This window comes from Trichosurus vulpecula, chromosome 5 (assembly GCF_011100635.1).
Source record: "Trichosurus vulpecula isolate mTriVul1 chromosome 5, mTriVul1.pri, whole genome shotgun sequence".
NCBI lineage: Eukaryota > Metazoa > Chordata > Mammalia > Diprotodontia > Phalangeridae > Trichosurus > Trichosurus vulpecula.
Window position 1 is genome coordinate 164,198,751 of NC_050577.1, and position 17,606 is coordinate 164,216,356.

Sequence of the window (17,606 nt, forward strand, 5' to 3'; positions counted from 1 at the left end):
ATCCACTATGTACTTCAAGCTGTTCTAGGCAGCAGGGATACAAAGACAGAAGTAAAAGGGCCCCTGCCCTCCAGGAGTTTTTGTTCTATTATTGGAAACATCATATTCATTGATATGGATAATATAAATACAAGGCAATTGAGGGAAAAACTAGCAGGTATAGGGATCAGAAAAAAAAGCCTCCTGAAAAGGGCAGTTAGGTGGATTAAGGATTGAGTACTGGGCCTGGAGTCAGGAAGACCCAAGTTCAAATCCAGCCTCCGACACTAGCTGTGTGATCCTGGAAAAATTACTTAACCTCTGTTTGTCTTAATCCATTGGAGAAAGAAATGACAAACCACTCCAGTACCTTTGCAAAGAAAACCCCGCGGACAGTACAGTTTATGGCATCCTGAAGTGTCGGATACAACTGAACAACAAAGTTTATTGAGTCAGGGTATAACATGACAGACACAGCAAATTAGAAGAAGTAGAGGTGGAGGAATGAGAGCAGATGAATTTAGGGATGCAATACAATTATAGAAAAGGCATTAGATCCCTTTAACTACAGCCTCTCCCAAATATTCAGGGTGCTCTCTTGGGGCTTCCAACTCATAAGAATCTAATAGAAGACTATGTCATTTTCCTATTAAGTCCCAGCAGAAAATGAATTCCAGAGGAAATAAAGCCTGAGGAAGGTTAGCCTGAATGCACTATGCCAAAAAGAATATACACTCTTAAACTGAGGGTGAAAGAAACTCCTTTCATCTTTTTTTCTCCTTCTGTCTCCCAAGCTAATAGCAGCAGATTTGAGTGCAGGAGTATCTCCACGGTAGCATGAACTAGAGAAAAGCAATAAGGGGAGTATGTATGGACCATTAACAGTATTGATTTTTCAGGGAAGCAAAAGAAGGTCTGTTAGTCACTTTCTAAAACCATAAACACTCTGAGAAGTGATGCTCTTTAAATATCCTTCCACCCAAACACTGGTGTTATTTTTTTCTGCAGCTTTTATACTTATGGAACATTTTTCATATGTGAGACTGAGCACCTGGGGACGTCTAAGTGTCACCCAGCCCCAGCTGTTAAGCTCAGATGACAAATAGCTAGTAAGAAAGGCTTCCGTGAATTCTGTCCCTAATCAGCAGGTAAATTAATTGTGGCCAGTCAAGGGTTCATTTTTTAAAACGGGTTCCACCCTCAAATCAGCTTGTTCTCTGATATTTGGGGAAGACTTTATTCCCTGTAGCTACAGTCTTAAGGGCCCTTTTAACTCATAACCTTCCCCAGGGTCTTTAAAGGAAACGCTATTCCATCTTGTCTCCTCTACTGACCCAGCTATCAAAGGCTACTCATCTTCTTCCAAGGATTCCTTACAGAATGGATCCAGTGTAATTTGGGAAATAACTGAGTGATATTAAAGGGAACCCAAATGGCTGTTAGTGGCTTCTAAAATACCCATTAGTGCTTATGAATAATGAAATGTGATCATGGCAGCAACCGACCTACAATAATAATAGCTGGTAGTTACAGAGCACTTTACATGCCTTATCTCATTTGACTCCTTAAAAACCTGTGTGATAGGTGGTACAAAGTGTCCCAAAAGTCTTGTGGTTCAGTCATTTTTTCAGTCATGTCAGACTGTTTGTTACCCTATTTGGGGTTTGCTTAGCAAAGATACTAGAGTGATTTGCCATTTCCTTCTCCAGCTCATTTTACAGATGAGGAAACTGAGGAAAATAGGGTTAAGTGACTTGCCCAGGGTCACACAGCTAGTAAGTGTCTGAGGCCAGACTTGAACGCAGGAAGATGAATCTCCTTGACTCCAGGCCCAGCACTCTATCCACTGTGCTACCTAGCCCCAAAAGTCTTAGTGCAGTTTAAAATTATATTGGCTAGGGGCAGCTAGGTGGTACACTGAGTAGAGCACCAGCCCTGGAGTCAGAAGGACCTGAGTTCAAATTTGGCCTCAGACACTTGACACACTCACTAGCTGTGTGACCTTGGGTAAGTCACTTAACCCCAATTTCCCTGCCTTCCCCCCTCCAAAAAAAATTTATATTGGCTTAAAACTTTACCATAAATTTTGGGACATGCTATAGTTTTATCCCCATTCTCCAGAGAAGGCAGCAGCATGGTATCAGTGTGGCACAGCTGGTCTTGGAGTTAAGAAGATTGGTTTTCAAGCTCTGCTTCTGGCATAAATTAGTCTACAGCACTGCAAAAAATCGTTGGACCTCTCAATGTTCCCAGGCATCTCTCTAAGTAAATAGAAGGAGACATACACTCCATGGCTTGCCATAGGAGAGTCTTCATTGGGAAAGGAAGATCCTCGGCTAGGGCTCTCTTCACTGATGCCATCCAGAAACATACCCCCAAAAAATTACAGATGAGGAAACTGAGTCTCCAAGAGGTTATGTGCCTTGTCCATAGTCACCATAATCACCTGTTAGAGGCAGGATTAGAACTAGAATCTTTCTTGACTTTCAGTCTAGTATTCTTCCCACTGTGCTTTGTGCTGAAGAATGTTAAATGCCACCTTGTAGTCAGACTCTAAAAAGGGACTTTTTTTAATGAAGAGGGGAAAAAATAAAGTTCATTTTAATTCTTCCCTGTCATTAACTATGTTATTTATTTTTTGTATCCCCATTCTTTTCAACCTCACAACAACCCTGTGATCTAGGTATCCCAGATACCATTATTCTTTTTACAGATGGAGAAACTGAGGCAAAGGGAGTAAGTTACCCCTATATTGCAAAGAGTACAACTATCAGAAGTAGGATTCAAAGCCAGGACTAGTGGGCTCTAATTCCTGTACTCCAACCAATGAATCAAGCTGCCTCCTGAGCAGTAAGTCTTGTGTAGGGTCACTTAAGCTGCACAGGAGATAGAGCACAGGGCCTCAAGTCAAGAATTCAAGTCCAGTCTCAGATATTTACTAGTGGTATGATGCTGGGCCTGTCACAGCCTTTGTTTGCCTCAGTTTACTCAACCGTAAAAAATGGAGATAATAATATCATCTACCTCACAGAGTTGTCACAAGGATTAAATGAGATATTTATAAAGCCCTTAGCATAATTCCTGGCACATAGTAGGCTCTCTATAAACGCTTATCCCACCTCACCCCCCAAACTATACTACAAATGTCCGATCTCTTCACTCCCAGCTCAAACCACCCTCTGGACCGTTCTAGCTCCTCACCAGCAAACTTGCCCTGCCCCTGTGTGGATACCCTCTCCTCACCCAGTCATTTGTGGTTCATGTTCTGTCTTCTATTAGAATGGAAGCTACCATCTGATTCCATTGTTTTTATGCTTAATAAATGGTCTCTTTCTCATTCTCTAGATTAAGTCCTCAGCTCCTCTTGATCATACTCTACTGAGTCAATATCTCTTAGCCACCCAGGGTTTCTATAGGACAGTGATCGATCCAGAGTCCAGCACGTGCCATCCTGTGAGAGGAAGACCCCAGCATGTACTCCAACTTAACAATTACCAATCTTTTATTTTCTTTCTTTCTTGATGACAGACTTAGCCAAAGCACCTTTGCTGCCCATGGTAAGCTGTGGTGTGTATGTCTCAGTTTGTGGACTAAACATAAAGATAGAGCTAAAATGAATATGTAGTTGTCTGAAATGTCATAGCTAAGAACGCAAATACCGCCACACTTAAGGACCTATCCTGGCTTGTGAGTGGTAGGAGGCCACCAGCAAGGTTAATCTCTCCAATTCCCAGGAGACAATTGTAAAGTGAATTTAAGTTAGGGGTAAGCTTGCTCCCTGAGTTTGCTTCTGAACAACTGGAAATCCCTCATGGTTCCCTTGGATGCATGGATTCTGTTGGCTTTCCTCATGCATTAAGAGCTATCCCTAGGTCTTGTTTCTTACTTTGAAATAGTTAAAACCTGAGAATGAGAACTGTGATTCCCTAGGAGATCAGCTGTGTAGCACTTTAGAATATTTTTTAGCTTTAATAACTCCAGAGGTATAACTGCTACAGATTTACCCAAAAAAGCATTATTTGAAAGGTTATTTGTTTAAATTTACCCTTATTTACCTTTGTGAACTTTGAATAATAAAATTTTAATTTTAACAAGATGGGCCACTCACTCATCCTGCATTGCATTGCAAGTTTCTGGATAACATTTTCTCAGACCAGAGGATTGGTCGAGGAGGTTCCCTTGCTTGGCCACCTCAGTCACCTGATCTATGTCCATTAGCCTTTTTCTTCTGGGGTCACATCGAGAAGGTCGTATGTGCATCAAAACTTCACTCTTTGAGTGACTTTAAGGCTATGATTATGAGTGGGATCTCAATCACTGAGCAGCAGCTGAGGAAAGTTTTTACACAGTTTGAAAACCAACCAGAGTTATGAATGCATTAAATTTTAAAGAGAAACATGTCACTAGCTTAAATTTTCATAATTAACTTTTTAAATAATGTTTTTGTAAGTTTGTAGCCTTTATATTTCTTAAGTTATTCAAGCTTAGATCAGCACTGAAATTTTTGGCAAACCATATACTGAAGACACAAATGCCTCATTTCTACCAATGTCCCTGGGAGGGTTTGTCACTTCTGTCCATGTTGCTCTGCTTCAAAACCTTTTCAAGTGAATCTATTTTCAAAACAGAGCAATGAGCCAAACTGAGAAGTCCTGGTCTTCACCAGAGTTCAGAAGACGCTACTTGAATGAATCCTTGATACCTGTGTGACCCCAGGGTGATGGGAGAAGGATTTCCATTTCAGAAGTGACAGAGATTCTTTAGACAAAATAATAACACACATCACTGAATAGTACGCCCTGTTTTCCTCCTCCTGGTATTTAGAACTGTCTGCAGCTCCCTCCTCAATGCCACCACCCCACCCCAAATGAAGTCACCGTGGCTAGAATTGCCTTTCCATTTGGAATACTTGTATGCTCCCTTGGAGAACTTCAGTTTGAGGAAAAGGAAGAAATTCTCCAGAGCTTTGGCAGTCTAAAGTGCTACACAGCTGATCTCCTAGGGAATCACAGTTCTCATTCTCAGGTTTTAACTATTTCAAAGTAAGAAACAAGACCTAGGGATAGCTCTTAATGCATGAGGAAAGCCAACAGAATCCATGCATCCAAGGGAACCATGAGGGATTTCCAGTTGTTCAGAAGCAAACTCAGGGAGCAAGCTTACCCCTAACTTAAATTCACTTTACAATTGTCTCCTGGGAATTGGAGAGATTAACCTTGCTGGTGGCCTCCTACCACTCACAAGCCAGGATAGGTCCTTAAGTGTGGCGGTATTTGCGTTCTTAGCTATGACATTTCAGACAACTACATATTCATTTTAGCTCTATCTTTATGTTTAGTCCACAAACTGAGACATACACACCACAGCTTACCATGGGCAGCAAAGGTGCTTTGGCTAAGTCTGTCATCAAGAAAGAAAGAAAATAAAAGATTGGTAATTGTTAAGTTGGAGTACATGCTGGGGTCTTCCTCTCACAGGATGGCACGTGCTGGACTCTGGATCGATCACTGTCCTATAGAAACCCTGGGTGGCTAAGAGATATTAACTCAGTAGAGTATGATCAAGAGGAGCTGAGGACTTAATCTAGAGAATGAGAAAGAGACCATTTATTAAGCATAAAAACAATGGAATCAGATGGTAGCTTCCATTCTAATAGAAGACAGAACATGAACCACAAATGACTGGGTGAGGAGAGGGTATCCACACAGGGGCAGGGCAAGTTTGCTGGTGAGGAGCTAGAACGGTCCAGAGGGTGGTTTGAGCTGGGAGTGAAGAGATCATGGCCAGGGACCCTCAGGAAGTACTGATCCTGCTCAGGGGCTCACTAATCAGACAAATAGTAGATAAGGATACATACTTGGAAGGGAGAAAGAGAGAGAGAAGGAGGGAAGGAAGCAAGGGAGGGAGGAAAGGCAAATAAATGGGTATGGGACACATCTGTTTGTTTTCATTGGTACATCGATTGAGGACATTCCCTCTACCTGCAGGTCAGCTCTGCAATTTATAATATTAGCTGTCTGGAGATATTGAGAGGTTAAGTGACTTGCCCACAGCCAATCAGACAGTGTCAGAGGCAAATCTTTATCCCAGGTCTTTCTAACTGAGGCCTACTCTCTGTCTACTATGCCAAGCTGCCTCTGCAGAAGTATTAATAATTACAATTAATAACTATTAAGTATAACAATCACCAAAATACAAACTCATATTGATGTACCTCTTTGAAGTTTTGAAGTCCCTTCCTCACAAGAACCCTGAAAGGTAAGTGAGGTAACTACGCTTTCCCCTTTCTACAAGCAAAGGGATCAGTAAGGTTACCTCACTTGCCTAATACCCCATAGCTATTAAATGACACAGCCAGGACTTGCACCAAAGTCTTCTGACTCCAAAGCCAGGCCCAAAACCAGAATAACTTTCAGAGCAAGAAATGGATGGTAGAGATGAGAGAAGCATTCTTCTTAGTACTAAGCAGCAACTTCAGCCAGAAATCTTTCAAAACTATTTATTCATTTATGCATGCATCCATTCATTCCACAAGAATTTTATTAAGTATAGACTAAAAGCCAGGTACTATGTTCATCCTGCAAATACAAGTACAAAATAAAATAGCCCCTTCCCTCAAGGAGCTTATATTATACTAGGAGGAAAAAATCACGTATACAGGTGAGTCAAGGAAAAATATATATATAATAAATAATAAGAATAAATTTGGTAGTTTGGTTGGAATGGCCCTATCTCTTAGACTAATGCTTGTTTTAGTCTTAGAATCAGTATGCTAACTTATCTTAGGTCTTCTGAAAGGTTAATAATGAGTAGTTGAGTGAAAAAAAACTGGATACATCTAAACCATATTCTTTTGTCTTTCAATTTTCATTTCACAGCTCCGTTCACTCCAAACAAAGGAATAGATAGCATTGTCAAGTTTGACACTTTCGGAGATGGAATGGGCAGATACAACGTATTCAATTTCCAGGATACTGGTGGCAAATACTCTTACCTGAAGGTTGGTCACTGGGCTGAAACTTTATCATTGGATGTCAATTCAATCCACTGGTCCCGAAACGCAATTCCCACCTCCCAGTGCAGTGACCCTTGTGCTCCTAATGAAATGAAGAATATGCAACCAGGGGATGTCTGCTGCTGGATCTGTATTCCTTGTGAACCCTATGAGTACTTGGCTGATGAGTTCACCTGTGTGGACTGTGGGCCTGGGCAGTGGCCCACCCCAGACCTATCTAGCTGTTTTGACCTTCCAGAAGACTACATCAAGTGGGAAGATGCTTGGGCCATAGGTCCCGTTACTATTGCATGCTTGGGCTTTATGTGTACCTGCATGGTTGTGACGGTATTTATCAAGCACAACAACACACCTTTGGTCAAAGCCTCAGGCCGGGAGCTGTGCTACATCTTACTCTTTGGAGTGGGTCTTTCTTATTGCATGACATTCTTTTTTATTGCTAAGCCATCACCGGTCATCTGTACTCTCCGACGCCTGGGTTTAGGCAGCTCCTTTGCAGTATGTTATGCAGCCCTACTGACAAAGACAAACTGCATCGCCCGGATATTTAATGGGGTCAAGAATGGTGCTCAGAGGCCGAAATTCATCAGCCCTAGCTCTCAGGTCTTCATCTGCCTGAGTCTGATCCTGGTACAGATTGTAGTGGTGTCTGTGTGGCTCATCCTGGAGGCCCCAGGCACACGAAGGTATACCCTACCTGAGAAGCGGGAAACAGTGATCTTAAAATGCAATGTCAAAGATTCCAGTATGCTGATTTCACTTTCCTACGATGTGGTCCTGGTGATCTTATGTACTGTGTACGCCTTCAAAACGCGAAAGTGCCCCGAGAACTTCAATGAAGCCAAGTTCATCGGTTTTACCATGTACACCACCTGTATCATCTGGCTGGCCTTTCTCCCAATCTTCTATGTGACATCGAGCGACTACAGGGTAAGTCTTTTCATGCCTTTTCTGCCCCTTTTCATGTTTTCTTTACCTACCTGGTGCTTAATTAAGCCAACACCTTGTAGATAACATCCCTCATTCATATCCCCCAGCATACAGCCCTTCTATTGTGAATGTCACAATGGGCCCTGTACTGGCAAGAGTTAGTCTTTTCAATAAAACCATGACCCGGCCCCCAGAGCAGCAGTGTTGCTCTAACAGAGCAGGGCAATGATTCACTACAGGTCTGTCAGGATGCCTTGGCTTGTGGCTTCAAACTAAAAGATGCTTGTAATAACATTTTAGAAATAGCAAGCATCCTGAACGCCATCACTTGATAATCAGATAGTTTTTAATTACTCCCTAAAATAGACTCAAAGTCAATGTTTATCTCTTCTATCCTCTTTAAAGCCTTGGTGCATATCATCTTTGGATTTATTAATTAACTTAAAGAAAATACTTCTCTACTTCTCACCTCAATTCAATTCATTTCAAGAAATGTTTCTTTGTAAATGCCCCCTCTGTGCTAGGCAATCTCAGCCCCACAAAAGGCAAAGGCATTCTAGAGCCCCAGTGGATTGGCTCTAATGACAGTTTCTCTGGCCCGTTGAGAAGACTCCCAGCCTCTTAGCCATCCCATTACCCAACTGTAGGAAGACAAAAACACATCAATTCATTGTAATGCAGTGGAAAGAACGCTGGCTTTGGAATCACAAAATCTGGATTTAAGTCTCATCTCTGAAGCTTAACTACTTATGTGACCTTGGCCAAGTCACTTAACTTCCCGAGCCTCAGTTTCCCTCAGCAAAATGAAAGGACTGGACTAGATAAATGAGGGAATGAACAAAATTTGTGTTCAAGAAAACAAACATCGACATAAGACAGTCTCTTTTTTCAAGGCGGCACAGAGAGGGCTAGACCTGGAACAAGGAAGACCCGAGTTTGAATTTTACTTAGCCTGTAGCCTTGAGACCACATGTGGCCCTCTAGGTCCTCAAGTGCAGCCCTTTCACTGAATCCAAACTTCACAGAACAAATCCCCTTAATAAAAAGATTTGTTCTGTAAAACTTGGACTCAGTCAAAAGGCCTTACCCAAGGACCTAGAAAGCCACATGTGGCCTCAAGGCCCCAGGTTCCCCACCCCTGCCTTAGACATTTAATAAGTGTGAGACCACTTATTGTCTGTAATCACTTAGGCTCTTTTTACCTCAGTTTCCTCATTTGTTAAATGGGGATAATAATAGCCCCTACTTCCCAGGGTTCTTCTGAAGGTCAAATGAGATGCTATTTGTAAAGCACTTTGCAAACCTTGCAGTGATATAAATGCTATCATTATGATTACTTTTGTTGTTGCTGTTCAACTATCCGACTCACGTATTGTCCGTGGGGCTTTCCTGGCAAGGATCCAGTGGATTAAGGCAAACAAAGGTTAAGTGACTTGCCCAGGGTCACATAGCTAGTAAGTATCTGAGGCTCTATTTGAATTCAGAGCTTCCTGACTCCAGGCCCAGAATTCAATCCACTGAGCCACCTGGCTGCCTCCATTATTATTGCTATTACTATTATTATAATTAATAGGAAGAGACAACACATAGTAGGTTTCATCAATAGAGATGAAATGGCCTCTGAGGTCCCTTCCTGATGTAAATCTTGGATCCGATGACCCTAGAATGTGCTTCTTAAATTTAACACAAGAAATAGTGTTGCACAGTGGTTAGAGGGCAGGTCTTGGAGTTAGGAAGAGCTGAAATGAAGTCCTATACCTTGTGCAGTGTGTGTGTGTGTGTGTGTGAGTGACTTAACCTCCCACTGTCCCAGGCAACTTGGTGAACCTATCATTTACTGATAAACTGCATACTTGTATCAGTGGAAGAAGTTTCTACAAGCAGAGTTGCCTCGTGTTGATGAACTGTTCCCACTAAAATAAGAATAATAGTTACTCTAACCCGCATATGACAGAAGGAAACTAAACCCAGCTGATGGTGCCATTGTTCATATCGCCTTTACACGATGCAGTAACAATGTGGAGACTTCAGCCCAACCTCTCCTCTCTTATCACGCAGAACATCTGCCCATTCCAGTGTTTGAGTGTGTTGAAAACATCCCTCAGTTGTTCTGGAGAGGTTTCCAAAATTGCCCTGAACATCCTAACCCAAGATTCCACCCCAAAGAATGAGCACAAGGTTGTTGTTTTCATAAGCTACTACTGGTCGTGTGTTTGTGTAGTCTTCATCCAAAGTGATTCCAGTTTAACCTTAACCAAAGATTTAATGAACTTGGTGCATAACAGCTACCCCAAATTCAGTGCTCCTATTTGTCATGCTGGTATATCCCTTATGAGGTAAAAAAGTTTGAGACACATAGCTTCTGGGTAATTAATCATTGTATTAATTATGCTAGTGAATAATTAATAAAAGGTTCATTTGGTTGTCTCTTCTAAACCAAAGATCACTCATGGAACCCACTCAATGCTTATAAAGTCTTGGAAGAGTGGATGTTCCTGAGGATGGAAATCAACTGATTGGTTAACAAGTAATGAACGAATGAATAATATAATAAGTGATGGGCTTATTCTAATGAGGGTCTGGGGGACATGACTCTGATCACTCAGTCTTGGACAAAGAGACTTATCTCTTCCCAGGCCACCCCAGTGTAGAACAATCTAGACAAAAGGGAAAATCCACTTCCATTAAGACTTGACTAAAACACCATAGGCAGAAATCTATCAATTCACTCAAACTAGAATTTCTTTACTTTTTGATCAGATCTAAGTTTTCCCAGTTGGGAAGGCTGTCAAAATAGCTGATGGGTTGATTTCTGAATGAGGAAATAGAAAGGGGGGGGAGGGGAGAAAACTTAGTCCTAATTCAATGGTTGGTTATTAACATGAGAGAAATAATCATTTCTCTCGCCCTCAAAACTTTTGTACATTGGCAGCTCCCATAATGCATTAAACTTGAAACAAAAAATAATCATAGTTTGACTAAAGAAAACCCCAAAACAATTGAAAAATTGACAGGCAAGCAAGCACATCTAGTCTACCTAATAGATCATTTAGAATGACTTGGATTTTTAGGTCCTTTACTTAATATTTTATTTTTTCCCAATTACATGTAAAAACAATTTTAACATTCTTTTTTTTAAATTGTGAGTTCCAAATTTTCTCCTCCCTTTCCTCCCCACCCCCCATAGAGAAAGGCAAGCAATGCAATATAGGTTATACATGTGTGGTCATGCAACGCACATTTCCATATAAGTCATTCTGTGAAAGAAAACACAGACAAAAAATCCAAGAAAAATAAAGTAAAGGAAAAATATCTTTGATCTCCATTCAGGCTCTACCAGTTCTTTCTCTGGAGATGGACAGCACTTCTCATCATAAGTCCTACAGAATTGTCTTGGATCATTATATTTCTGAGAATAGCTAAGTTCTTCATAGTACATCATCATACAATATTGCTGTTATTGTGTACAATGTTCTTCTGGTTCTGCTCATTTCACTTTGCATCAGTTCATGTCAGTCTTTCCATGTTTTTCTGAGGGCATCCTGCTTGTCACTTCTTATGGCACAATAGTGTTCCATCACAATCATATGCAACAACTTGTTCAGCCATTCCCCAAGTGATGGACATCCCCTCAATTTCCAATTCTTTGCCACCACTAAAAGAGCTGCTATAGATATTTGTCACAAATAGGTCCTTTTCCTTTTTGTTTTTTATCCCTTTGGGATACACACCTAGTAACAGTATTACTTAGTTAAAGGGTATGCATGGTTTTATAGCCCTTTGGGCATAGTTCCAAACTGTTCTCTAGAATGGCTGAATCAGTATACAACCTCACAAAGAGTAGATCAGTGTTTTCCCACATCCCCTCCAACATTTTTAATTTTCTTTTCTGTGATATTAGCCAATCTGACAGGTACAAGGCAGTAGCTCAGAGTTGTTTTAATTTGCATTTCTCTCATCAATAGTGATTTAGAGCATTTTTATATGACTATAGATAACTTTGAGCACTTTGTCTAAAACCTGCCTGTTCATATCCTTTGACCATTTATCAGTTGAGGAATGGCTCTTATTTCTATAACTTTGACTCAATTTTCCATATGTTTGACAAATGAAGTCTTTATCAAAGAAACTCACTGTAAAAGTTTTTTTTTTCACAGTAATAATTACCAACTATTTATTTCCCTCCATCCTATTTTCCCCATTTATCCTACTCGCTCTCTCCTTTTACTCTGTCCATTCTCAACAGTGTTTTGCTTCTGACTTTTACCTCCCCTACACTGCCCTCCCTTCTATCAGCTCCCCTATTCTCTCATCTCCTTCCCTTCCTACTTTCCTGTAAGGTAAGATAAATTTCTACATGTTGGGTCCTTTATAAAATAAGCAAGAAAAACTAGGAAATCTGAATGGGAATTTGAAAAATAACCTTAGTCTTTGAAAATGTAAAAATCTCTATAACTCTTTGAAAACCCTTAAGATAAGATATTGAGGAAGCTTGATAGAGCCAACCTTGAAGTCAGGAAGTCTTGAGTTCAAGTGTGGCCTCTACAACATACTGATTGTGTGACTTTGGACAAGTCATTAACCTCTCAGTGCCCCCAGGCAATTCTCAAAGACAGCAAATTGCAGAGCAAGTGCTGAGCTGCCTTAGGAAAGGGAGCTCCCAGCTAAAACCACAAGCCCAGTCTATAGGGAGAAAAAAAGACAAAATATTATGGGAACAAGATCAGAAAGGTACAAGGCTCAGATTACAGGAATCACTAAGCAATTTGTAGATTTATTTTCCCTGGATTAAAGCAGAAAACTATGGAACTTAGTGCAACCCAAGTCCCAAATCCCATTCACATGGGACTCTCTGGGATCTCTTTGGAGATCAACGAGAGTTATTTGGTTCACTTGGCCCCTCATCTATATCGAATCTCCGCTGCACCTCCTAACTCAGTCTCTCTAGTATATTTCCTTCCTCCTTTTAAAAGAACATTTATGGAACCATCCTCAGCAGAAGTGATTTGGAAGGTTGGGACTACAAATGATTGTAATTGTAATTAGTCTGAACTCTGGACACAGTGGTTTAAAATGGTTATCCCCCAAACGATTCACTACCCAACAGAAAATGCTTCAGGGAGTAAACATAAATAATGCCATAAGCAAGTAAACTTCCTTAGTACTTCTGTTTTAAAAACACAAAATATGGATTTCCTTTTCATTGTTTTAGAGTGGCACTAATCCAACAGAGTGGCCAAGTAGTTTTCTGGTGGAAGGATCTGAGTCCTGGAAAAATGGCAGGAAAATTCTAAGGTAGATGTATAGGTGACTGGGAAGTTTAATTTATTTAGTGAAGTAAAAATTAAGCAAGGTACCCAATAGTATAAATTATTATGGTCTAGTGGTGTGCTGGTAAATATTTAACATCCAGCTCTCTGAGGGGAAAAAAGTACTCGATAAACTTTGAAGATCAATTTGCTTTATTATCATTTTCTCGATCACTTTCTTAAGCCTAGATATCACAAAAATAATACATCAAGCCCTGATATGTTTTCAGGGCTTGCTGATTTCTGCAGTATAAATGCTCACACTGAAAATTTTAGAGCTGGTTCTGGTAAGCCAGTTCCACTGGTCTCCAGTACACCCATTTTGAGCCTTCACTGCTCCCCCACAAACAGTGGCAGTCTCAAAAGGTTGGCAGCCTTCCTTGGAGTGAATGGTTTCAATCAAATGGTGAGATTAGGGACCAGATTGCATAATTTTAAGAATTCTTGTGTCCAGGACAAATTTAGTGTGGAGGACAGTCCACCATGGATTCAGGCCATCCCCATGAGAGATTCCATAAGGTGGCTGATAGTAGCCAATACCCCAAACCTTTGGGAAGAGGTGCAAGGGGAAAGAGAGATGGCAAGTGGGGACCTCAGAAGAAGGATTCTATGGTGACAGGACCCTGAGGATACTGGCCTGGTCCATACAGAGGAAGGAGTTGGTTATATGAAATAGCAAAGTGTAACTACTTGGAGAATCATAACAGGGAGGAAATATGTCTTACTAGAAATTGATATCGTGGAACAAAGCTCTGGTCACTGGCGCCTACTATGACTCTGTTAAGTCAGCAATAAGTATAGATGATTTTTTCTAGGCATTTAGATATTAAAGGAAGAACACATTTAGGACGATAGATTGAGGATCAATTACCAGCATCAAATAAAGATTTTAGAAGGATGAGGGAAACCTTGTCATGTTTGTAAGAAGCAGGGAAAGAGCCAGGTGATAGCATAGGTATGGGAACTAGACCTGTTGTTACTGGTATAAAGAATCCCCAGATGAAGACATGCCTCCATCAAGGCAGACTGACATCTTCTCTACAACATTTTAGTCTAAATGAAAATAAGAAGTTAAAGTGACTTGCCCAGGGTCACACACTTAGTAAATGTGAGGCAGGATTTAAACTCAGCTCTTCCTGCCTCCAAGGCTGGTGCCTTATCTACTATGCTACCCAGTCAGGAGTGACCTTTCCCCAGAGCCTCATGTACAGCTTTGTTTTAAGCCTCTCTAACATACTTATTGGGCAGCTAGGAGGCACACTAGGAGCACTAGGCCAAGAATCAGGAAGGCCTGAGTTCAAATCTGACTGCAGACACTTACTAGCTGTGTGACCATGGGCAGGTCACTTAATCCTCTTTGCCTCAATTTCCTCATCTGTAAAATGAGCTGGAGAAGGAAATGGTAAACCACTCCCATATCTTTGCCAAGAAAATCCCAAAAGGGGTCACAAAAAGTTGGAGATGACTGAAAAACTGAACAACAGCCAAACATACTTACTATGTAATGTTCTGCATTATAGTTACCTATGTTTGTCTCATCTCCCTACTGAAAGAGAACATTGGAAAGAAACTGGACTCTTAATCAGAAGACCAGAGTTTGAAACCTGATTTGCTAGATTATTATCTATGTGGCCTTGGGAAGGGAGAAGCATTCATTAGGCATCTGTTATGTGCAACCATGCATTGTCTAAGTGCTTTACAAATATTCTTGCATTTAATCCTCAGCAGCCTTGTAAGGTAGATATTACTGTGATTATCTCCATTTGATAGCTGAAGAAACAGAGTTCAAGTGACTTGTCTAGTGTCACGCAGCCTGTAAATATCTGAGGCTAGGTTTGAACCAAGATCCTCCTGACTCTAAGCCCAGTGCTCTATCTACTGCACCATCTGCTCTCTCACTTCATCCCCCTGGCCTTTAGTTTCCTCATCTGTAAAAATAAAAATAAAATAAAAAGGGGAGGAGGGGTAGAGGTCGGATGGTGCTTAAGGTCTCTACGAGCTCTAAGAGTCTTTGAATATACTAGGTTGTAAAATTCATTAGTGCAGGGAAAATGTCGTCTATCTCTTCAAAGTTCGTAACAATACTCTGTATATAATTTTGTAGTTGGTCAGTCACTTTTCTGACTCTTCATGACCCCATTTGGGATTTTCCTTACAAAAATGGAGCGATTTGCTATTTCCTTCAGTTCATTTTACAGATGAGGAAACTGAGGCAAACAGGGTTAAATGACTTGCCCAGAGTCACACAGCTAGTAAGTGTCTGAAGCCAGATTTGAACTCAGGAAAATGAGTCTTCATAACTCCAGGAGGGGCGCTCTGCTCTATGGCGCCACCTAGCTGCTTCCACTTTTAATAAATACAGTGTGGCACAGAGGGTAGAAAACTGGCCTTGGACCAGAAAAACCAGGGCTTAAGTCCTGTCTCTGACACATACTTGCTGTGTGACCCTAGGCAAGACACAGCCTCTCAGTTCTCTAGGGAACTCTCTAAAATTATAAGTTTCAGAGAATATGTTGATCTACATTGGTAGCTAGGGTGTCTTCATCTAGGAGTTTTCAGTATCAATGAAATCATTGGTCCATTTCTTTTCTTATACTATGGATGGATGGATGGATGGATGGATGTAAGGATGAAATCAGTAACTGAAAAGACTAACACTTGGCATTTACTTACGCATTCTATGACCTAGAAACTCACCTTTCCTGGCTAGAAAGCACATCCCAGGGAAATCAAAATCCCTACTCTATTACACTGAAGGTTAAAATTCAGGAACAGTACCCTTCAAGGTCCCATTTCGGAGATGTATGTTAGTCCTAATTTGAGTTGCCAGCATGCCTATGGGAACCAAATAGTGAGATCTACAGGCCGTATCCAGAAAATAGCACAGAAGGAAGAAGAAGAAAAAAAGCAAGTTGAACAAAGAGCCTTGAGGGATGCCTTCAGAGATAAAAGGGGAAAGAACTAGGAACCACTGTCAGAGATGTTGAATAAAGGTGACATAGGAGGTCAGACCACTCTGAAAGCAAAAAGCTAATTGAAACAGGGAAGACAAAGAGCGAAGAATGAATGATCGGTATTATCAAAGTTTCTAGAGATTCAACAAAGAAAAGATACACATAAAAGATTTTCTAGACCAATAGTGTCAAATAAAAATGGATTCCTGCTGCCACATATTGACTTAGAAAACTATAAATTGACATTATCTTGTGCTGAAATACATTTTTGTTTGTTTTGTTAACTATTCCCAATTACCTTTTTGTGGAGTTTTTGTGGGTGGCTTACAGCCCACGGGCTTCACATTTTACACCTCTGCCCTAGACAGAAGTTATTCATGCCTTCAATGTAGAAAAGGCAGTAAGTAATCCATAGTGGGAGGACAGGGGAGTTCCTAGCAAGAACAAGAAGATTGTTTTTAAAGAGGATCTATTTTTTTAATACTGCAGTGAATCTTAAAGATACCAGATTTACTGGTTGAAACCATCTTCACAGAAGCCACTCTTTCATGCAATGGTAGCATTTTCTTATCTGTGGCTTTGACTAATAGTTCACAGAGGAGCAAAATGAACAAAATAAGGAAAAGTATCAGATAATTAAAACATCCCTCCAGTAATGCAAAGCAACTGGCTTTATTTATAAGCACTGTACTCTGGGATTCTGAATTCCTATAATTATTATCATTGCAACTAACTTCCATATAGTGCTTACTATGTGCCAGGCATGGCGCTAATGGCTTTACATTTATTATCTCATTTGATCATTGATGAGTCAAAGAGGAGGCATCATCAAACCTACTGTATTTTTTTAACTACTCTGAACTGGATTGTAGATAATTCATGTTGGCTTTTCGGTGCCCTCTTTGATTAGTTGTCTTCATGTTTCCAACAGCCAGAGAGACTTACCAAGCAAATCCTCTCTTCCTAGGTGCAGACCACAACCATGTGCATCTCTGTCAGCCTGAGTGGCTTTGTGGTCCTGGGATGTCTGTTTGCACCCAAAGTGCACATCATTCTGTTCCAGCCCCAGAAGAATGTGGTCACGCACAGACTCCACTTAAACAGATTCAGTGTTAGTGGAACTGGAACCACTTACTCACAATGTAAGTACAGAAATCCGTTATTTGTTTTTAGATTGCCAGCCAAAACATTGAACTACAGAATGGGCAGTAGAATGGTGGGGGTAAACTCATCTAGTCTTTCCTGAAAGACATATAGTTTCCCAGTCATTGTTCGCTGTCACCTGAGTGGGTACCAAGAAGTTTCTTTCATCCACAAGTGTCTCCCCTATTAGTCTGAAATCCAGCCACTAGACACTCATTCGTTGGTGGTATTAAGGACTTCTTTGGGAGGCACAGCTGAAAGCCTGGGAGTGAGAGC

The 17,606-nt window shown here is 40.8% G+C and overlaps 1 protein-coding gene across 1 annotated transcript in view; it reads left to right on the forward strand.

Annotated features, from left to right (window-relative positions):
• The window catches only part of GRM3 (glutamate metabotropic receptor 3), a 132,582-nt gene that overhangs the window by 91,958 nt on the left and 23,018 nt on the right, over positions 1–17,606 (forward strand). Inside the window, exons 3-4 of the mRNA XM_036762167.1 lie at positions 6,858–7,924; positions 17,155–17,329. Of these exons, the coding sequence (XP_036618062.1) occupies positions 6,858–7,924; positions 17,155–17,329 (1,242 nt within the window). The remainder of the gene's footprint in view (positions 1–6,857; positions 7,925–17,154; positions 17,330–17,606) is intronic.